The sequence below is a fragment of the Meriones unguiculatus genome, chromosome 1 (assembly GCF_030254825.1).
Source record: "Meriones unguiculatus strain TT.TT164.6M chromosome 1, Bangor_MerUng_6.1, whole genome shotgun sequence".
NCBI lineage: Eukaryota > Metazoa > Chordata > Mammalia > Rodentia > Muridae > Meriones > Meriones unguiculatus.
In genome coordinates, this window is record NC_083349.1 from 94,244,622 (window position 1) to 94,267,588 (window position 22,967).

Genomic DNA, 22,967 nt, shown 5'->3' on the forward strand with positions numbered 1-22,967 from the left:
TCTCGGACAGACACACACAGACAGACACACACAATAAAAATAAAAATCAATGAAAAATAAGGAAGGTAGATCTTATTAGCGCTGCATGGCACTGGATGCCGGTCGACTTTTCCAAAGATGGGTCATCTGGTCATCCTCAGGAAGAACCCCACTTGGCTGCATAGCTGTTGGAGTTCTTACTATTAGCGAGTTTTTTGTTTTGTTTTGTGGATTTTTAAAATAACAGTTTGATCCCATCTTATTTAAGATTGGGTTTTGTGTTGATGCTGTTTTGGGGTGGTTGAGACTGAACCTAGGGTGGTCTTAATGCGAAGTAAAAGCTCTACGACTGAGCCCAAGATTGATTTTCTTTTTCCCTTTTTTGGGGAAAATGTACTTTTCCTTCTGTCTTATAATATTCTCATAATTTCTCATTATTATTTTCCAAAAGCTTTTCTTCCTCAAAAAAAAACATCTTGTCTTCTCCCTGTTTAGATTTTTGTGCCGTTGTAGACAATTAGATCGATCAGTATCTCAGACAATGAGCTCAGCTTTGAGTTTCAGTTTTTTTGTCAACAGAAATGACATTATAAAATAAATGTAAGTATAAACTAGTGAGTACTAGGCATATGGCCCTGTTGGTAGAGTGATTGCCTAGCATGCATGAAGCCCTGGGTTAAACAAGCACAACTGGGAATGGTGCCAAACTCCTGCAATCCCAGCACTCAAGAGGTCGGTACAGGAGGATAACTGTTATGGTGATCCTCCACTACATAGCATAAGGGACATCCAAGGCCAACCTGGGATAAATGAAATTTTGTTCCTGAAACAAAAAGAATAATGAGTTGGAAGTAACCTGGTACTTTATGAAAAAAAAAAAGAATAGGGTCAGGGAATAGAAGGAAGCACATTCTAGGTTATATAAGATGGCAGAGGCTGGACGCACAGGCAGTATGGCATGTGAGCACAGGCGTAAGGAAGAGGTGAAGCACAGGAGTATCTTGTGCAGATAGTTTTAGACAGAGCAGACTTTGTGTGTGTTGTCACTGAGACTTAGGGTCAAGGTTATATTAGCCTAATAAGGTAATCTGAGTAAGTTGACCTTTTTCCTTGTTCTATTAAATAGTTGACTATGAGTGGTAGGGTTTTTTCCTTTAATTTGGGGAGCAGTGAAGGAGGTGTAGAAGTGGAAATACCGGAGGCAGGATTTCTTTATAATGCCCAGACTTAATCTCAAACCATAAATCTTCCTGTCTCGTCCTTCTGTGGCATAGGTCACCATATCTAGTTCAATATAACTACATTTGAAAGCATTGGGCTTTAACTTTTTTTTCAAGAAGGGGCTAATCTCTTACCCAATTTTGAAATACTGCATTTTGTATGATCATTTCCTCGTGTAGCTCTTATGTCCTATATCAGCTTGGGAACCACTGTGCTGAAGAACTCACTGGTGGATCAGAATCAACCAGTCAGTATTTTAGCATGGAGAGGCAAGGGCCTCACAAGCTCCCTCCCCTCACTGAGAAGCTGGTGAGAGTTGATGGCTTCTCTGGGAGAGAAAGCCCACTTTCATTAAGGGTGTGGCCCCTGTTAGGGGGAACACGTTCCCCGTGGATGGCCCTCCACACCAAGGAGTGTATGGGAAACACAGATGTAGACTCCTGGTTAATAAGTAGGAGGTGGGCATGAACTTGGAAAGCAGTGGAGGGGGATCTGGTGATTCCCCCATATGATCAAGATAACAGTTATATGCATGTTTGAAACTCTCAAATAACTAATGAAATATATTAAAAATTTAAAATGTTTTAATCTCTATTATAACTAATCACACCATGTTCTTCATATCTAATGTTCTCTGTCTTCTTTTCCTTGATCAGTTTTACCATACTTTTGCCTTTTTTAGGAGGTTTTGGGGGATAGGGAATGGTTTTGTATATTCTTGTGTCTCTCTTCAGTTTCTTTGTTAAGCGATTTCATTGAAACAGCCAGTTTCTTCTCTTCCGGGGCCTTTCTGTTTTCTCTACTTGAGGTACAGTGTTGGTTTGTCCCACCATTAATGATTGTTTTAGCTAAAGCATTAACTGCCCGTGGTCCCCATTGCTAAAGGGACGTCATTCTTCCTGTAAGCAGTAAGGCCAGTGCTTTGTGAATGTTGTGCAGTTTTCTTGTCCCAGAGAGTTCAGCTCTGCGGATGAGTTTAGAGCTCTTTGCTTCCAGAGCTCTCCAAAGTAGTCTTTCGTACTTCCCACATTTATTAGCTACTTTTATTCGGTAAAGTTTCTTTGAAGTCCTTTTTCCCTTTTAACTTTTATTTGATACAGGTTTTGTTTGTTTTTTATTTGTTTGTTTGTAGATTTTGCTTCTTCAGTGTATTGTAACTAGTTGTTATTTTTGATAACAGCTCAAATTACCCCACGTGTGGCGGACACTCCTTCATACTGTCCCTTATGTCCTGCTGATGTGCTTTTGTTATTCTGAGAACCTTCTTTTGAGGTTCCAGGTTTGCCAGGCCCACCTTGTGCTCTCCCTTGTCAAGATCTGGAATTAGCCATTATGCAGATCTCATCGTCATTCATCATTTTTCCACCCCACAATTTTTTGTCTTGAGAGTTTAACATTTTTACCATAATAAGGTTGCACATTTGATTAATATTACCTTTCATTGTTAAAGTGGATTTTATGTTGGGCCTTTGGAAAGTGGTAAAAAAATACTTCTTTTTGCTTCATGAAGCCTTCCTAAAATTTCAGCAGGCATGGGAATGGGAACATGGCTCATTAGACAGCGTGCACAAGGCCCTGCCTCAGAGTCCCAGACCACAAACTGGGAGTGATGGCACTCATTTGTAATCCCAGCCCTCCAGAGGTGGGGATCAGGTGTTTAAGGTCACCTCCAATACACAGAAAGTGTAGTGCAGCCTGAGAGTGAGGAGACTCTGTCTAAAAAAAAAAAGAAAGAAAAACTTCAGTAAGGCAGTCAGTAGTCTTAGGATTCAGATAAGCTCAGTTTCAAGGCTCTTATATGCTAAGAGAGAGTTTCAAGACAGATTTCTAGTCATATTCTGGTTTAGCATTTAGTATTCTCCGCAATATTAGAGGGTTATTGATATATTTGCCTTAATCTAAACATCAGCTATATAAATTATAGGAATGCAAAAATATGAATGAAAATAAATTGTCAGACCTTCATTATTTTGACTGCAAATATTTACTCAAAACTTAATTGTCTGGTGGAAAGTAGAAGTTGAGAGACTGATGAGATGGCTCAGTGCGTACAGGTGCTTGCTGCCAAGACTTGCCACCTCAGTTCACTTCCATGTAGTGATGGAGAAACTGCATCCCACAAGTTCCTTACCCTCCACATGCTCCAACATTATAAATAGATAATAATTTTAAAAGAAAATAGATGCTGAAAGATTGAGATTACCATAACAACTATGATGACTAATTTTAATCTAATCCAGATCATTAAAGCATCCCAAAAATTTTTAAAGAATAACTTTGTGAAAATAATTATTTTCCATTTAGTCTGTTTGAGTTTCCTGTTTTATTGTGCTTACTTTTAGGTTGTAAACTCTTTACAATACAAACTACATTTGTAACTTACAGTCTCAACATTGTTGGTAAAGTACCATGAATGTACTTAGGCTGTGAACAAGTGTCGGCCGCCAGGGTCCTGACCAGCAGCCCAGTGCCTCACTAGCACCATCTCTGTAAGTCTGTCTTCCCTGGCCGAGAGCTGAACAATCAGACTTCTTAACTAACCTTTCGTTTAAACAAGGCAAAGCAGTGGAGTGTTGAGTTATTGAACGTTTTTCTGATTCGGCGGTTTTAGGTTTAGCTTTATCCAAGTGTTGATGAAGCTTCTAGTACTTACCCCCTCACCAGGAGGTGCCCAGACCACCTAGCATTTTACTCTGAGGAAGCACAGTGGGGGGTTATGTGGTTTCTTCTCTATCTCTACCCACCTTTAAGTCCCTTTGCTTTTCCTTCCTTTTTTTAATAATGAACTATCACTTAAACAGAAAGGGAGGACCCAGGTGGTGGTGACACACGCCTTTACTCCCAGCGCTTAGGAGGCAGAGGCCAGCCTCTTAAGAGTTCAGGCCAGCCTGGTCTACAGAATGAGCCAAGACAGCCAGGGCTTCACAAAGATCTGCTCAACAGTTAATATTTGTGAAGTTACGTATCTCAACAACAGAAAATGTGCTAATAACACAGAATAAATATTGTAATTGTTCTGTGAATTAATAGCCCACATTGATTAGTTAAGAAATGCCTTCCTCACTGACATTTTCTTCCTTTTAGGATATATTTCAGTACTTAGGAAACTCAGCAAGCTTTTTTTTCTCTATGACTCATTTTAATTACATATGTAAAGGTTCAAAGAATTCTTTTTCCTCCTTAACTATATGTAGTGTTTCTGAACATTGCCAGGCTTCTTACTGCTTCTAGAAGTATCTTGAGGACTCATGCACTTATTATAATGTATCTAGTGTCTGTTTTCTTTTGATGAGCTTAAGAAAGAACAAGATTTGTAAAACTCATTTTATACACACCTAACATTGTAATACCTGCATGACAAGTATAATAATTCTAAGAAGCAAAGACATTCCCCCGAGTTTGAAAGATCTTGATCATACCACCAAAAATGTTTCTAGGATCTTCTACCTATTAAGCCAGAAGCAGAAAAATCTCTTTCTGAAAACATGGATGCATTTGAAAAAGTGAGAACAAAATTAGAAACACAGCCGCAAGAAGAATACGAAATCATCAATGCTGAGGTAAGCTGCATTGTGTCTTCTGGGAGAACTGAATGTGTTGTCAGTTCAGATGTAAATGAGGCACCTCATAATTTAGAGACATAAGATTCCATCAAAATCAAGTTGCATTTAGCTTCTCAAGTGTGCTAGCATTCTCAACTGTAAGCAATAAATAGAATATGATCCTTAAAATTAAAACTTAAAGCATGGAGTGTAACTGATGTAAAGTTGTAGAAATTCTAAAGAGAGGTTCATACCAAACCATTTATTATTTCAAAAATATTTTTGTTGTGTCTTTGTTTTTATAAAAGGAAAATTACTTTAGTAAAGCTAAGTATACAGTTAATCATTTTATAATTATCAGTCTTAAATACTGAATTGAACAGAGAGATTGAAAAATTAATATTTATTTTCTTGATCTTAGACACTTTACCATGCAACAGTATGCTTTGTATAAAATCAAATCAGTACTGCACAGTTGATGGCGACAGTGATTTTAAAAGAAGATGCCAGAATGTTATTGGCATTTCAAACTAGCCACAGTTTTTTCATTGTATCATTTTGGATTATCTTAACAGTGCCACTTGATATTCTTAATTGAATCTCACTGTACAGATATTAGATGAACAAACATAGATTTTTTTATGCCTTTGCATTGATGTATTAAAAATCACCAATTCTGAACTTAGGAAATCTGTTCTTGCTACCTGTGTGTAAAAATGGTTCATTTTGTATTTCATTCATTCACACTTCAGTAGCTCTGACTCCCATGATAAGTCTCCTCTCTTCATCTGAACTAGGAAATCCATTAAATAATTAAATTATTATCAAATAATAAAGTCTTGTTTTTTCTTTATTGTCAGATTAAGCATGGTGGTTTTGTTTATTACCAAGAAGGCTGCTGCTTGGTTCGTTCCAAAGATGAAGAAGGTAAACCACATATCTTTACTGATGTCCTGGCTTCCCGGTTTTCACATTTTTAACAGGAGCTTGATAGTTGTTACTCAAAGCTATTAGAATAGATTTTTTTAAGATGAATAGATTATTTCTAAGATGATTGGATTAATATCTTGGTTAACATAGATAAAAGAGTTAACAGCCCACACTCAGCAACTTTAACAGTGAGAGTGGAGATGGAGTCCAGTTCTATCTGAATGCTGTGCTAGGTATATGAGTCATTTGTATTCTCTGTAAATTCTGTAAATACTAGACTAGCGGTTCTCAACATGTGGGTTGCATCCCCTTGGAAAACCTGTAGCTACAAATGTATGTAAATTAAACTCTTATAAAAAAGTAGCAAAATTATAACAATGAAAATAATTTTATGGTTGGGGGTCACCACAACATGAGGAAAGGTCACAAAGTTAGGAAGGTTAAGAACCACTGCTCTAGACTATCACAATAGCTCACAGGTTGGTATGTAGAATAATTTGAATAAAATATTTTAAATAACAGTTGTAGAAGGACATCACTATATGGCCTCAATTTAAAATGTTAAGATATGGTCTTAAATGATTTACAGGATGTATTGTGGAATTCTCTCTTCCCGACCTTCCTTTATACAGCAGACAGTGATAATTATGAAGTTTTATTCAACCTGGAAGAACTTAAATTAGAACAGCCCTTCATTGATTGTATCAGAGTTGCTCCCGATGAGAAATATGTGGCTGCCAAAATAAGAACTGAGGATTCTGAAAACTCCACCTGCATAGTTGTGAAGCTCAGTGATCAGCCTGTCATGGAAGCTTCTTTCCCAAATGTGTCCAGTTTTGGTAAGCCACCAAGTAGTCTTTTGAAAGGCAGCCATGAAATGCTTCTCACGCTTCGGATACTCCTTAGCCATGGCAGGCAGTGGCTGGTCCATTTCTCTGTGGACTCCATGTCCTCCTATGGATTTCTCACTACAAAATATTTCTTTAATTATCTATCTAAGTGGGTCACCTTAAAATTGTGCTTATGGGGGTCTGGAGATATGGCTCAGTGGTTAGGAGTGAGTCTGTTACTCTTGTAGAGGGCACATGGTCAGTTTTCAGCACCCATGCTAGCATCCTTTCTCTGTCCCTCCTTCTGTCTGTGTGTGTGTGTGTGTGTGTGTGTGTATTTGTTTGTGTCTGTGTATCTGTGTGTGTGTGTGTATTTGTTTGTGTCTGTGTATCTATGTTGCACACGTGAGTGTGCCCATGTTTGCTCATATGAAGGTGCGAACAGGACATTGGCCATCTTCCCTGCTTAGTGCTTTGAGCCAGGATCTGCCACTGAGCCAGAAGCTCCCACATTGGCTGAGCTGACTGGCTGGCCACATAGGAAGCTTTTACAATCTCTCAGCCCCCAGTTCCTGGGGTTTCAGCCATGCACAGCTTTTTATGATTCAGACCCCAGTACCCATATTTCTCCTCAGCCCCTGCACAGTGAACCCTAAGAAATACATTTGTTCATCAAACCTCTAAGATCAAGGTGTGTATTACCTAGTAATGATTTACAGTGACTGTCAGCCAGGTGGCAGTCATGATATAATTGTGTGCAAATCTCCATTGATAGGTTATGGTCACACAGCGAGAGAGACAGAGAGAAGATGACTAACACATACAAAAGATTGCACTAGATAGAATATAATTTCAGTTTAATGCAAAAGCATCTAATTAAACAATTCGGAAAATAATAGCAATGTAAAGGGAAGACAAAGTGAACATAGATAATGATGAATGATGAAGAGAAGGACCTGTTGAGGTGCATTTGGTAGCTTGAGCTATCCTGTTCTCTAGAAGCAGGCACTGAACACAAAGCAGGGACGCACTCGGTGTTTCCTCAGAGTTTAGCAACCATCTCCCAAAAGCAAACGTGACTTTACCAATAGTTGTCCTGAACACTAAATATGGGTTTTTATTTAGGTGCTTAAGTAGATTGAGACTAAGTAAAGGAAAACTTGGATCAGTGTCTCAGTGTTTTATTTATGTTCTCTAGGTTGTATTTAAACTCACATTTTTTTTAATCAAGCTTATGCAATATGTAGATCTCTGGGGATCAGCTTATACACTTCTTTGCTTGGCATTCAGCATCTGAGCACAGGTAGCTGTGTCTTAATTCATTTCCTTCCTTCCTTTCAGAATGGGTAAAGGATGAAGAAGATGAAGATGTCTTATTCTACACCTTCCAGAGGAATCTTCGCTGCCATGATGTGTATCGAGCCACATTTGGGGATAACAAACGTAACGAGCGTTTCTACACAGAAAAAGACCCAAGGTGCTAGAATGATGCAGTTACACGCTTTTCTCCAAAGTATTTCCCCCACTATTTAAAGTACTAATATTGTTGACTTGAAGTGCTGAGAATGGGGGAAATTATTATTCATTATTCTACCTTCTAGAACTAATCTATAGAGTTCTCCAAATTCTATCAATCTGGGATACCTAATTATGAAAATGTTATAAATGTGGCCACAAAGAGTACCCATCAGCCACGGTTGCCATCTTTTCTTCTACTACTTCAGTTGTTGGTTATCTTAAAACAGGTCTTCATTTTGATGGTAGACTGTCTCTTAAAGTTGTGGCCAGGGAAGTGCCTGCCAACATGTTCTTAAAGAGCACTTTAAACATTGACTCTTTGTTTTTAATATATCTATTTCTAGAGCCATAGAATCCATACATTGTAATGAAACTGTATTATACAGATTGTGAAGGGAAAGATCTATGCTAAATTTTAAAAATCTGATTTTTACATCAGTGAATAGTCAACAGCTCCAACACCAACCCGCCTCCCCACACCATTACCTCTACCATTGCACACTTTTTTTTTTTCTTAACAGAAATACTATTCACCAAGAACAGGTCTCAGTTTTAAAAAGCAAGGAAAGTAGCCTGGTCTCTGAAGATTCTTGGGTCCAAACCCCAAACATCCCTGGGAAATAGGCTCAGAGTAACCTTGATTACATTGTGCCCATGCCAATCATTGACATCTTAGAAATTTCCAGAGGAATTTTAGTCGTACATCTGTAATGATTTAGAAATTAGTATGTTTTGCCCAGACAGCTGAATATTTATGGGAATTAAACAACAAAATAGACAGCGTTTTAGCTCTTCACCCATCGTTTCACTTTTATGTTAGAGCTTAATTTTTCTGATAAGAAAGAGAATTAGAGCCAGGTGTGGTGGTGCACACCTTCAGTCCCAGCACTTGAGAGGCAGAGGCAGGTGTCCTTCTGTGAGGACAGTCTGGTCTGCATAGTCAGTTTCAGGGCTGCACAGGGCTATCTCAAAAGCCCAAAAGAAATCAAAAGAGGACTCTGCAAGGAGTTCTAGTAATTATTTCACAGATGCTTGTAAGATTGATCTTGAGTAAATCACTTCTTTCTTTTTAAATTTTTGTTCTATTGTATTGTGTGGGCATTTGCCTACATGTGTGTCTGTGTAGCACATGCATGCCACAGAGGCCAAAGAGAACACCAGGTCTGTGAGAACTGGAGTTAGAGACAGCTGTGAGCAGCTACCATGTAGGTGCTGGGAATTGAACGAGGTGCTCAGGAAGAGTGGCCAATGCTTTTAACTGCTGAGTCACCTAGCTAGTCTCCCACCCCACCCCACCTCACCCCACCCCACCCCACCCCAAGAAAAAAACCATTTCTTCTTCAGTTGTTAGTATTCTGTAGCATTTCACCTGAGACACTTAAAGATTGGATAGTGGCGGCCACTCCAAATGATGCCACTGATTCCACATGTCTTCCAGGGTTTGTAGCTCAGCTCCAGCTCTTTTCCTGCTTCTAAATATGCCCCTTATTTAAACATATATATATGTTTAAATATATATATATATGTTTAAACATATATATATGTTTAAATAAGGGGCATATTTATACCCATGCAAGTCATTGCAGCCTTACTGCTTACATATCTAATAATACTGCAGACTGTGAAAGGGGGATTTCCTACCCATATCCCAGTCTGCAACCAGTACAATAATGACTTAATGAAATCCTGTGCTTTTTTCCTTCTTTCTAGCTATTTTGTTTTCCTGTATCTTACAAAAGACAGTCGTTTCCTCACCCTGAATATCATGAACAGGACGACTTCCGAGGTGTGGCTGATAGACGGCCTAAGCCCCTGGGACCCGCCAGTGCTTATCCAGAAGAGAATACAGGGGGTTCTCTACTATGTCGAGCATCGAGATGACGAATTATACATCCTCACTAATGTCGGAGAGCCGACAGAGTTCAAGGTAGGTCTCCAGTCTGCTTGTTCCCCTTTGGCACGGGCTCCTAAAAGGGCCAGCTTCCTCGCACCAACCTTCCCTGCTATAAGAGAGTATGGGGGTGGGGAGTTAAAGTGTGTAATTGACACTGCTTTCCTAGACATTATCAGTCCCTCTTCTCTTCCATTATTTCCCTTCCCTTGGAGCCAACATTTCTACCTACTATAACTATACTTAAAACATAAGTCAATGAAACATTTTTTAGTGTTTATGTTATAAAAACCAAATGTGGCTGGCCCAGAAGAGCACTTGTGATTGTGAGTTGGCAGTTGAATTAGTCTCAGGCAGGCATACCAATGCATCCATTGTCCAGTGGCTGACTCTTAGCTAAGCATGGCACCACACAGCCTGCTAACCGGGCTAACATGGTGACACTCACGCTTGGACCCTGATACAGCTCATCATGAAATAGTGACAGCTGATGTGATCTCCTTTCCAGTCATCTCAGCCCTGAAGGCTGCAGCCGTAGAGTTTTGTCACCTAGATCTCTCCTAACCTTGTTCATACAGCTGATGCGAACAGCAGCTGATGCCCCTGCTATTATGAACTGGGATTTATTTTTCACAATGAAGAGAAATACCAAGGTTGTAGACTTGGACATGTTTAAGGACCACTGTGTTCTGTTCCTGAAACACAGCAATCTGCTCTATGTTAATGTGATTGGTCTGGCTGACGACTCAGTGCGCTCTCTAAAGGTACGTCTACTCTTTGTACTTATCAAGAACACAGGTTGCTTACCAGAGAAATTCAAGTGCCGAGTGCTTTTCTTAAAAGGGATTCAGTTGAAGTGGATTTTAGCATACTGGCTTTTTATCAGGTCTAGAATCATTTTAGAATGACTTGCAAGACCTTGTGTTTAATGCAGTCTTAAACCAATGGACTCACAGATGGACTTCAGAAATAGTGCCAGGGCTCATTATATTTGTCTTTCTGCATAGCTCTATGGTCAGGTATCTTTTCAGTGTGAGGAGCAGCAGTAACCGAGACCTGCTTGGTAGTTAGTACCCAGGCACTGACTGCTGCTTGTGGAGGCCACATCCCAGAAGGACAGTAGTCATCTCACTGTGTTTCCATCACATGCGTGTATTTGCATCTTCTCTCTTTGCCAGTTTTCTTACCCAGGAGGTATGTACCTGCTCCCTTTCAATACATAGATGTCAGTGGTCTGTGACACAGAAGGATGATAGAGGCATCTCTAACTAGTTGACACTGTGCATACCTTCCAAGGCAGGTGATAAAATGCCTTCAGAAATGAACCTGACAAATCAACGAATGGCAACCTTACTGTCCATTTCCAAAGCAGCATTAAGTGAGCATACGCAGCCTCACAGAGTGGCAAAACAGCAGAATAAAATACATGGCCCTATTGAGCAAAGTTTTTATATTAGACACATATCAAAACACAAAGCTTAAATATAAGTTAGTTTTAAATAGTGGTTTCAAAAACAAACTGTGTCGTAGAGCTCAAAAGAAGGGAAGAGTTCTTGACTCAGGAAAGCTTCTTTAGAATAATAGAGATAGACTAAAGAGGACAGATAGGAACTTGATATGCAGAATAACCTGTCATATCCAAGAATGAGAAACACAGCTCTAAGCTCAAGTCCATACATCTCTTCAGGGAACCAATTCTTAGGACTATTTTGCCAATGGAGAAATTATTTCTGGACAATGAAGTTATGGTATAATGGTTTTTTGTTTGTTTGTTTGTTTGGTTTGGTTTGGTTTTTGGTTTTTGTTTTTGTTTTTGTTTTTTTTTTTTTTTTTAGAGAAGGCTCAAGACAGGATTTCTCTGTGTAGCCCTGGCTGTCTTGGAACTTATTCTGTAGACCAGGGTAGCCTCAGACTCACAGAGATCTGCCTGTCTCTGCCTCCGAAGTGCTGGGATTAAAGGCGTGAGCCACCACTGCCCAGCAGTATAATGCTTTTTAACTGGTGTGAGCAGAGGAAACGGTTTTTGGACAGGGAAATAGTTTGAGCTCCTGGAACTGTACTTCATGAGATTATTAGACAACTCTATTAGTGAAGACTGGAGCAAACAGATGGAATCAAGGAGATGAACTTCAAGATCGTTATACAGATACAAATAAACAATGGGAGCCTGTGACAATTAGGATTCTTGGGTTGCTTTCTAAAACCACATGGCTAAGTTTAACACTGAGTCTCTCAGATGTCTATGTAGGTATCCCGAAATAAAAATGATCACTGCTTCAGGGCTTTCCTATTGTTTCCATCTGCTGCAGTTGGAAAGCTGGCGGAGAGCACATATCCTCATTGCAGTACACATAAACAAGAACGGGAAAATAGTTAATTTCTAGCAATGCATTTATTACAGTTGTGTATCAAGAAAAGTGGGGCTGCCATGTAGAGACTTATCAGGGCTACGATAGTACAGGTTGACCTTGGACTTCTGGTCCTCCTGCCCCACCTCTCCTGTGCTGGGATTATAGGCATGGACCGTATACCCGGTTTTACGTTGTGCCAGGTTTGAACCCAAGGCTTCATGCATGCTATGCAAGAACTCTACCAACTGAGCTGTATCCCAGTCCCTAAGACTAGTCTTCTAAGTAAAAATGACTTTTTCTTATTTTTAATAAGTAGTCTTACTTAAAGAATTTGCTGTTTCACAAAAAATGCTGTCTTTAGTTTTTGCTATATCATTTCTCTCACTACTGTCTGACCTGTTCCAAACTGTAGGCTCCTGTTACACCCTGAATACTGTTCTACATCCTCATCAAAGAGAATCAAATGCTTCAGTACATCCCACATGCTACTTAACCGTAATTTTATAATTGCGTGATGCTGAATAACCCTGGTAAACATCCATAGACTATGCTGTGTATAAAAGGCAGAATCCTGAGCCACAGTGTGAGTAGCTGGCAATATATTCCCATGCGTATAGCATCCATACCTAGTGGACACTTGACGCAATCTGCAGCGATGCAAGGGTTAACTTTTCATGAATTTACTTCTTTTCATCGGTCATCATGTCATCAGTATATTTTTAAAAAAGAAAAATATAGCTGTGCACGGTATAATCCCCACACTTGGGGAGATAGAGGCAGGGGGGCCTCTGTGAGTTTGAGGCAGGCCTAGTTTACAAAGTGAGTCCACGACAGCCAAGGCTACACAGAAAAACCCTGTCTCTAAAAGAAAGACGGAGACAGAGAGAGAAAAGAAAAATATTTGATTGTAATTTAAGTAAATTGAGGATGGTTTATTTAATTCTAGGGGGAATATCCAGGGACTGAACATACTATATAAACTCAGCCACTAAGTCATGTGTCACCCCCACCCACAAGCCCAAGAAATGTTTCCCTGTATGCTGTCATCATCTGTATTTGCTGGAGAGTCTATTTCCAGGCCAAATATCTTTCAGTGTGTTACCACTCAGTAGGCAACGTGGCTTAAGATGCCCTTGAGACAGCTAACACTCTCAATCAGCTGGGCAGATGTTTTGGAGTCCATAGCGTTGGAATAATTCTGGTTACAGTTAAAGCTTTAACCTTTAACCTTGGCAAAACCCAAATTATGATTTATTGGTATCAGTTGTTCTAAAGCTAAAACAACGTATTCCATGGCCATCATTAAGAGGAAGAAGAAACAAACCCTGCGTCCCTGTGGGCCAGAAATCTTATACCTACCCTGACGGTTGCGAGGTCGCAGTTAGGTTTCTTTCTTTCAAATAGAGATCAGCCTCAAATGTGTGTCCTTGTTAGTTTTTCTGAAAGTAGACCCTGGGTTAATTGGGGAAGTGTGCCTGACCACTGTGCTCTCTGGCCGTGGCTTCTGCAGTGGAAGTCTGCACTCTTGGTGCTCACAGCCCTTCCTCCAGTAGTGCCCGCCAGTGATGTTGTGTGCCAAGACCTCTGATTTTCTAAGGAATTTGCTCTTTCTACAATTACTCAGAAAAAGAAAGGCAATTTTCTTTTCACATTCGTAGTCTCAGTGCCTTTCGAGCGCTCTGTCAACCTGCTTACCAGGCTTCTTTAAAAGGTGTAAGTGGGATGTTAGAGGAGGGCTTGACGCTGGACCCTGCTGCTCTAAGAGAATAAATTTTGATTTCCTTTCCATTTTTCTTAAAGTTAAGAATCTTGAGCATAATAGCTATGAGTCTCTCTGAGTCATTGTGCCTGGAAAGGTTTTGTTCGGCACAATGGTCAGCCTGGAAGCTAAAGTTAGAAACAAATTGTAAATGCTTTAGTGCTGCTGGGCCCGTTTGTAGCCTCATCACGGCTGTCCAGGCAGCAGGCGAAGGACTGGTGGGAAAATCACTCCAAACATCCACGTGAGGATCTCATGTTCTGTGAGAGCAGACCAAGGGCTGCTGCTGGATAGGATTACTATTTCTTGGGCTTATTCTTAGCCACTTGGTTATTTCATCACCCAAGTTTATACCCCCAAATAAACTTGATGGTCAAAGCAATTTCATGTAAATGTGGAATCATGATAAACCTATTTCCTACATTTTTCTTTATCTTATTGGTAACTGATACAGTGTTTTGTTTACTTGATACCTATTTTGTCACAATGAAGTAATTCTTAAATGATGTATCATGTAATAACAAAAAGTAAAGCAGATAGGCACAACATTTTGTTTGGAATAGACTCAGAAACTTTAATATTAATTAGTGAAAATAATTTTTATTCTTCAGCTCCCTCCTTGGGCCTGTGGATTCATAATGGATACAAATTCTGACCCAAAGAACTGCCCCTTCCAGCTTTGCTCTCCAATAAGACCCCCAAAATATTACACCTACAAATTTGCAGAAGGCAAACTGTTTGAGGAAACTGGTCATGAAGATCCCATTACAAAGACTAGTCGTGTTTTGCGCATAGAAGCCAAAAGCAAGGTAGGTGCTGTAATCTCTGCTTCCAGCCCCCAGGCACTGAAACCACACACTGCCAGAGTCAGCTTTAGGGCTGCCTCAGCACTGTTTTTGGAAAATCCCTTACACTAGAAAAGGTCCAGATGATTTTAGAAATACATGGATTTTTTTCAAACTTTAAAAACACGTTTTAATTTTAACATGGATTTTAAAAAGTCTAGTATACTAAGCCTTTCATTTAACTTGCTTATGTTTGAATTTTAAAGTTGAATTAATAAAAAGTAAATAGTCAAAGTTGGTATACAATTATGGCAGTAATTTTGAAAGTATAGTAAATAGTTGATTATATTAGACTAGACTAATACAGTTCTAGCCTTCATGAGGCTTCAGTGTAGCATGGACAGTGCCAGAGGCTGAAGAAACCATTACAATGCACTGACAGCCACGAAGGAAAGCACATTGAGTACACTGGAAACGTGGTCCCTTACGTGGTCAGGCAGCCTTCTCCGAAAGAGTACTATTCAGTTAGGGCTTCTGTTGCTGTGACAAAACACCACGACCATAAACAAGTGAGAGGAGAGGGGTTTATTTTCAGCCAGAAAACTCATATTCTCTTCCTAGTACCCGCTTGTTGGCTCAGTCTCTGAAACTCCAGTCCCAGGGAATGTAGCGCCTCCTTCTGACCTCCGTTGGCACTGCACACGTGTGATGCAGACAGTCACATAGAAAATAATTTTATTTGCATTAATAAAGTTCTGTAGGCCTTTGAAGGATGAAGGTAGCCATCACTATGGTCTGCATGTGAGCTCACGTACTAATGTTGAGCATTTTTCTGGGGTTCGAGAAAATGAAGCTAGTGGGACCTTTCAATCAGCATATTTCTAAATATTCACAGATAAGAATTGTCCCTAGGCACGGAGAGAAAGTTATACTAAAAGTTCCAACCTAGGGCTAGAGAGATGGCTCAGTGGTTAAGACAACTGCTCTTCCAAAGGACCCGGGTTCAGTTCCCAGCACCCACATGGCAGCTCACAACTGTCTGTAATGCCAATTCCAAGGGATCTGATACCTTCACACTAATGCACATAAAATAAAATAAAGCTATGAACTTAAAAAAAAAGTTCCAAGCTAAATAGGCATTTTGACTTGACCCAAAAGAAATAAATTAGAACTGGGCAATGACAAATGCTTTTCAAAGTTATTTTCCTACTGTGAGAAGCTGTGCCAATGTTCAGGCTCGTCCTGCTGCTCCTTCCTGGCTAATTCTAGAGCAGCAGGTAGCTGAAGCCCAGAGCTGTGTATGCAGCTGCCGTCGCTCACAGCGCCGGTGTCCAGGTGCAGTAAGCACATGCTGGGAGTGCACTTCATGCTAGTTTAAACCCGGGTCAAGCCATTTAAAAACTCTTCTGGCATGGGGGATGGGCTGGGTGCCTCGCATCTGTCCTGATCCCAAGCAGCAAAGGTGCTTCCTTACACACTCTTCGTTTCCAGGACGGAAAGTTAGTGCCAATGACAATTTTTCACAAAACGGATTCTGAGGACTTGCAGAAGAAGCCTCTCTTGGTGCACGTCTATGGAGCCTACGGAATGGATCTGAAGATGAATTTCAGGCCTGAGAGGCGGGTGTTGGTGGATGATGGGTGGATCTTGGCATACTGCCATGTTAGGTGAGTCAGCACGTTTCTCCTGGCAGATGAGCGTTACAGCGTGTTGACACAACTACAATAACAGTATGATAGGGGCCAGGCACATGCCTTTAATGCCAGCACTCGGGAGGCAGAGACAGGCAGACCTCTATTAGACTATATAGTGGAACCTTAAAAACCAGACACAAAGGATAAACCCCAATGTATTAAGGGGCAAAAGCCCCCTTTCCTGTGTGTATTTTGGATTTAAGTATTCCTGGTGGGTCTGAATTCAGATAGCAGATTCATTTGATCCAAAGAACAAAAGAGTAGTTTTAGGACCTGGGACTAGATGTAGCGGTGTTTGTGCTTGATTAGTTCCATTGTTATTTCCACATAATTCTCTTGAAATCAGGTTTCTATGTTTAGAATTTTTGAGACAGGCCTTACTCTGTAGCTGCGAACTCAGTGCCCTTCAAGTGCTGAGATGGCAGGCGTGTGCTTGGGTGAAGCTAATGTAGGCTTGGCTTACAGAGCCTCTTTAAGCTGAACTTCTTTCCCTCTAATTCCCATTGTATTCTAGCTGTTTTCAAGACATTTCATTTCTGCTTAAAACCTTCTCCACCTCCCATCTCCAGAACAAGGTCCAAACTTACCAGTAAAATTCTTGTGATCTGGCTTCCCTCTGGAGCATCCACCGCTCTCGTGCCTGCGGCTGGCGTGGGCACCCTCCTCTCCGTGTCCTCATACATGCTGTTTTCTCTGGGTCTTAGTTTCCCTTCCTTAACTTCCAGAACCCGCTTCCTTCACAGCTAGTTAAGTCATTTCCTTTGCAGTGGTGCTCCTCACTCACACACACACACGCCACTCAGGTAAAGCTCAAACACTGTGTTACAGCGGGAGCCATGGTGTCTGGTGACTGGGGCTGTTTTCCTCGTGCCACTGTGAGCTTTGTGCATTTTTAAGGTCTTCTCTCAAGACAGTCTGTAGTAAGTAGACAGTAGGCATTCAGGCATAGTTTTTGAATTAGATTTTTATTATCTTGACCACAGCCAGCTTTTTATTTTGTTTTGTTTCCTATGGTGGACTACATGGTACTGGTTTAGGCCTTTGCGGGCCAATCACGGTGTCTGTTGTGTATTTCCTCTTGTTGTGTTTAAAAGCATGACAGCAATCCTGAGCTCCAGTGCCCCACAGGAGCCTGTGATACAGTTTGCTGACCTATACTGTATCGTTTTTGTTTTCTCCCACTACAGGGGAGGCGGTGAGTTGGGCCTCCAGTGGCATGCTGATGGCCGTCTAACTAAAAAACTCAATGGCCTTGCTGACTTAGAGGCTTGCATTAAGACGCTTCATAGCCAAGGCTTTTCTCAGCCAAGCCTAACAACGCTGAGCGCTTTCAGTGCTGGAGGGGTGCTTGTGGGAGCACTGTGCAATTCTAAGCCAGAGCTCCTGAGAGCTGTGACTCTGGAGGTGAGTACTGTCCCGTTCACAGACCGGCAGGTGTGCCATTGTTCAAAGAGGGGGAAGCGTTAGCATTTTATGGTGTATCAAAGCCTTTAAGTCTGAACTGAACTATGGCTCTAGAACATGTGGAATTATCTTAATCATCCCTGACAACAACTTATGGATTTTGCAGTATTTCTTTGATAGACTAATGGCTGTGCCCCATGAGCCATTTCTGTGTACCAGAACATGTAGAAAACTGTGTGTGCCATGGGTCCAGAAGTCGGCTTGAATATCCTGTCTATGAGTTTGGGTGCACTGTCCTCCGACACCACACCTGTGTGACAGTATGCTGTCAAACACCAGGGACTCTCTGTTTTTAGACACTCCATGATTTTGTTTCTTTTATTTTCTTCTATATAGCTAGTCAGTCTGGCCTCATACTTACAGTCTCCTGCCTCATCCTCCAAAGCACCAGGATTTTAGTGTGGGCACCACACCTGGCGTAGATACTCCATTCTCAGTGGTCTTTTGGTGTAGTCCTGTCCTTTGACTTAACTCTCAGTTCTGGAAATGTCCTACAGCCCTTTCCTACTCTGTAAAACTGTGAAGCTGTGTCATGTCTTCTGGCTTCACATCCATCTTCTTCTATCTTTTACTTAGACGCTCTGGAAAATGATGACTGGGGCAGTCCAGAGTAATTTTTTTCAGGATGCATGGATGCGTGCGTGTGTATGTGTGTGTGTGTGTGTGTGTGTGTGTGTGTACACGCATGTGTGTGTGTGTGTGTGTGTGTGTGCATGTGTGCGCATGTGTGTGTGTGTGTGGAGCAAGGAGTAGTAAGTTCAATTGAAGTATTAATAACTTGATCTAGAAATCTGTTTTTTTTTAAATATTCTTTATAAAGGAAATAAATCTAGCCACAAACATAATAACAAAATTGCTTACAATATAAAATGAGCTAACCTTGAATTTTAGAAATTAGGAATAACCAGAAATATATGTGTGAGGATATTTATTTCAATTGCTCATTACAGTGAAGAACTGGAATAGCCTAAATAGTCAACACAAAGTGTTTGTGTAGGAGCCAAAGTCCTTGATGATAAGCACCCACAGTTCTGGCCATTTGAAGCAGGAAGGGTTAATGGAGTGTTAGGAACCAGGACCAGAGGCTGCTCAGCCAGGAACAGACAGGGAAGCAGCCACTGTGAGGACAGCACTGCCCCGCCATTGCTGCCCCTGAAGAGTGGGCAGGCGCACACATCGCCTCAATTAGATTCTCCATGGTCACCACAGGTGTGGTAGAGTGGCCCTCCTAACCAGGCTGGTGGCAGCCAGGGACCACAGCTCCCTGGACTCGGTTACGATACTGTGAGAGAAACCTGGAAAGTACATGCTCTAAGAAGTAAAAAGCACTTTTCCTTTAATTAAGGGTTTTTACTTCTTTTTATTTTGTGTGCATAGGTGTTTTGCCTGCCTGTGTTGTGTGCCTGTGTATCACGTGCATTCTTGGAACCCTCAGCGGCCACAGAAGGGTGTTCGGTCCCCAGGAACAGAGTCATGTACAGCTGTAAACTGCTATGTGGGTGCTGGGAATTGAACCTGGGTCCTCTAGAAGAGCAGCCAGAGCTCTTAACTGCTATTCCAGTACTAATTAGGGCCAGTAGTTTTTTCTTTCTTTTTTTTTTTTTTCTTGATATTTTCTAGATCTTATGAAACTACTAAGTATGAGCTTTATCATCAGATCCCAGCAGATGAAGCAGACTTTATATGCTGATGGTGCTTTTCTCCCTTCTAAGACTTTCTAGTCATGGTAAAGTAAGAAGATCTAGTATCATAACTATTTTTAGTGTATAGCTCACTACTGTTAAGACATTTATATATTACGCAGTCAGTCTCCAGATCTCAAATTTTATCTTTCAAAACTGAAAGACATAGCCTTGAGCGTTCTACCCATCAGTCCCCACCCCTGAAAGCCACTCTCTGCCTTCCGTCTGCACATCAGCTCTTTTGAGTGGCATCATGCCAAACTGCTGGTTCTGCCTAGCTGGTCCTGACGTCACCGCATGCAGAGGACTCCAGCCTGCACGCTTGCAGCACAGTTGGTCTGTTCACTGTCCTCGTGTCCCTTTAGGACCCTACCTCAACCCAGAGCAGAGGCACACGCCTGTAATCCCATCACTCAGGGAGGCAGAGGCTGGCAGATTTCTGTGAGTTCGAGGTCAGCCTGGTCTACAGAGTGAGTCCAGGACAGCCAGGGCTACACAGAGAAACCCTACCTGGGGTTGGTGGGGAAGACCCTGTCTCTAGCTCTTTTGGTTATTATCTCTAGGAAGGAGATGCTAGATCAAAAGGTAAATGTCACCTTCATATTTTTTTTTTTTTGAGGAACTGCAATGCTTTTTGCCACAGTGACAACCATTTATAGTCTAGCCAATAGGCAAAAATGGTGCAGTTTCTCTGTTTCATCACCAACTTGAAATATTCTGATTATTGTGAGATTCTTTTTAATAGTATAAGATAGATAGACAGACAGATGGATGGATATAATAGCCATCCTAATGAAATATAGAGCTATATTTGTTACTTTTATATAAGTAAAAATAGGAGAAAAGGCACCAAACTAAAAACAAAATTTGTGAAATTATGAAGTAAATTCTTTCTTGTTATAAAAATGTCTTTTAAGGAGTTTGAATGCTCTTTCTCCACCTGTCAATTACCAGCTGTACTTAAGCCTGAGCTGTGCCCTCTCATACCTGGGTATGTCTTTATGCAGGAGACTATTGTGAAGCTCATTTCACCTTTGATCACACATATATATATATATATATACACACACACACACACACACACATATATATACACATACATACACACATAAATATATATATATTTCTGTTTGGCTTTCTCTTTCTTTGACTAGGCACCCTTCTTGGATGTCCTCAACACCATGATGGACACCACACTTCCTCTGACACTGGAAGAGTTAGAAGAATGGGGGAACCCTTCATCTGATGAGAAGCACAAGAACTACATAAAACGCTACTGTCCCTGTCAAAACATTAAACCTCAGGTAGGGAGATGCGGTTGCGGTCACTGTCCTGAAGCAATAGAGAGGACAACTGAAAGGGCACACGCTGAGGTGGGACAAGAGTCAGAGGGCCCTACGAGGCTGTTTCTGCTTAGGGCACCTAATCATTCTTTGGTGTTAGGTCCACTCGTACTCCACATTTGCCTCAGTTTAACAGCCTTGAGACAAGCATTCGTTCTCATCCCCTGATCCAGTAGAGATTAAATGACATCATGGTCTCTCTAGAGAGGAAAAGGCTGTCCCTTGTACCAGTTATATTGATAAGTAACCAAGTAACCAGCATTCATTCATTCTATTCAAAGAATGGATACTGGTTACTTACCAATATAACTCGTACAAGGCAAACAGCAAAAATTTAAATACTCAAATTATAGGAACAATTCAAATATCAGAGAACCTGGAAAGTTCAAACCTTCTATTAAAACCAATTATAATGTTTTTGAGATAGGCAAATGTATTTTAGGGCATTTTCTGAAATGTTAAAATGCTATATAAATATAACATAATCCTGTTGACTTTTGATGATTATGATTTGCTCTTAAAAAAAAAAAGATAATCAGGCTAGAGAGATGGCTCAGAGGTTAAGAGCACTGGCTGCTCTTCCAGAGGTCCTGAGTTCAATTCCTGGCAACTACATGGTAGCTCATAACCATCTATAATGAGATTTGGTGTCCCCTTCTGGCATGCAGGCAGAACAGTGTATACATAATAAATAACTCTTTAAAAAAAATAATAATGCTAATCACACAACAGGTAACGGTTAGCCTGGCGCCATCCTCCTGAGGCCTGCTCAAGAGCTCCTGATAAGCAAACACTTCCAGCCCTCGGGGGAACAAACAATCTACAGGGTAGAAGGAATCGTGGAGTAACATAACTCTGTGCATCTGTCCTCTTTCAGCATTACCCTTCAATTCATATCACAGCCTATGAAAATGATGAGCGAGTACCTCTGAAAGGAATTGTAAGCTACACTGAGAAACTCCAGGAAGCCATTGCAGAGCACACTAAGGAAGCCGGTGAAGGTAGCTGCCTGACCGGGCACCTGGTATTGGGGCTGCCCTCAGCCTGACCCAGGCACTTGGAAGCTGACCTGGGACTGCCCTGAGCAACAGCATGCTCCACATACAGCTCCCGTGCTGGCTCCTCGGTTACAGTCCATGTAGCTGCAACTGCCCCCTTTGGAGTAATGTTAAAGCAAAGCAGGCAGGACTCAAAGCAGAGAGGAAATCCAACTATAAAAGTAAAAGTAACTGGAACTAGGAGACCGCACATATAGATTCAGTCATGTAACAGTCAGTGAGACATCCTGTCGCTGCTCTAAGATTACTCATTTTCAGCCAGGTGTAGAAAAGTCATTTTTAAAAATTCTTCCTTTTTTCTTAAAACTGCCTAGTAACACACTCTGGGTTTGGAATTAGGAGGGCCACCCTCCAAGTCAGTCTCTGTGGATGCAGCTCCAGCTCTCCCTCTCCATTGCTACAGCTGGTATTTCCAGGGTCCCAAACTCTCAGGTCCCACAGACTGTTGACACCCTCCTAAACCACAACCTCTGACCCCCTCCTGGGTCACAGGTCACAGTCTTCTCTCAATGTGCCAGTTCTGGCACCCAGGCTCCTCAGCCATTAGTGTCCTGCTCCCCCTGGCTCAGAAACTGGCCTCCTGCCCCTTGCCCTCCCATCTCCTTGGTGGTAGTTATGGTGACTTTGTTTTGTTCCTTTGCTGTTTGAGTTAAGTGCTTAGAAGGAGGGAGAGATGGGTCTCAGTTTTATGAAGATCTGATTGCTTTTGTGTTAACTCTTTCAGGCTATCAGCCCCCCAACATCATTTTAGATATTCAGCCTGGAGGGAATCATGTGATTGAGGATTCTCACAAAAAGGTATGTTCTCCATCCCCTTTGCACTGACAGGGTCCTTGATTTTAGATGTGTTGTGTTGAAGGCTTTCAGTGGTAATGGCAGGGCTGCTTCTCAATGTCAGGCCAGCGGCATGAGGTAGGGGA

The 22,967-nt window shown here is 41.2% G+C and overlaps 1 protein-coding gene across 6 annotated transcripts in view; it reads left to right on the top strand.

Annotated features, from left to right (window-relative positions):
• Positions 1-22,967, top strand: part of Prepl (prolyl endopeptidase like) — a 31,189-nt gene that overhangs the window by 5,531 nt on the left and 2,691 nt on the right. For 3 of the 6 annotated variants that reach the window (XM_060363493.1, XM_021652721.2, XM_021652728.2), the window contains 12 exons: positions 4,638-4,760; positions 5,603-5,669; positions 6,305-6,511; positions 7,844-7,979; positions 9,731-9,947; positions 10,490-10,675; positions 14,633-14,830; positions 16,298-16,473; positions 17,688-17,904; positions 20,801-20,950; positions 21,867-21,990; positions 22,772-22,845. In XM_060363493.1, the coding sequence (XP_060219476.1) occupies positions 4,686-4,760; positions 5,603-5,669; positions 6,305-6,511; positions 7,844-7,979; positions 9,731-9,947; positions 10,490-10,675; positions 14,633-14,830; positions 16,298-16,473; positions 17,688-17,904; positions 20,801-20,950; positions 21,867-21,990; positions 22,772-22,845 (1,827 nt within the window). In that variant the 5' untranslated portion in view covers positions 4,638-4,685. Of the gene's footprint in view, positions 1-3,542; positions 3,690-4,631; positions 4,761-5,602; positions 5,670-6,261; positions 6,512-7,843; positions 7,980-9,730; positions 9,948-10,489; positions 10,676-14,632; positions 14,831-16,297; positions 16,474-17,687; positions 17,905-20,800; positions 20,951-21,866; positions 21,991-22,771; positions 22,846-22,967 lie in introns of those variants that run through there. The other 3 variants (XM_021652736.2, XM_060363477.1, XM_060363498.1) reach the window with 3 other exon arrangements.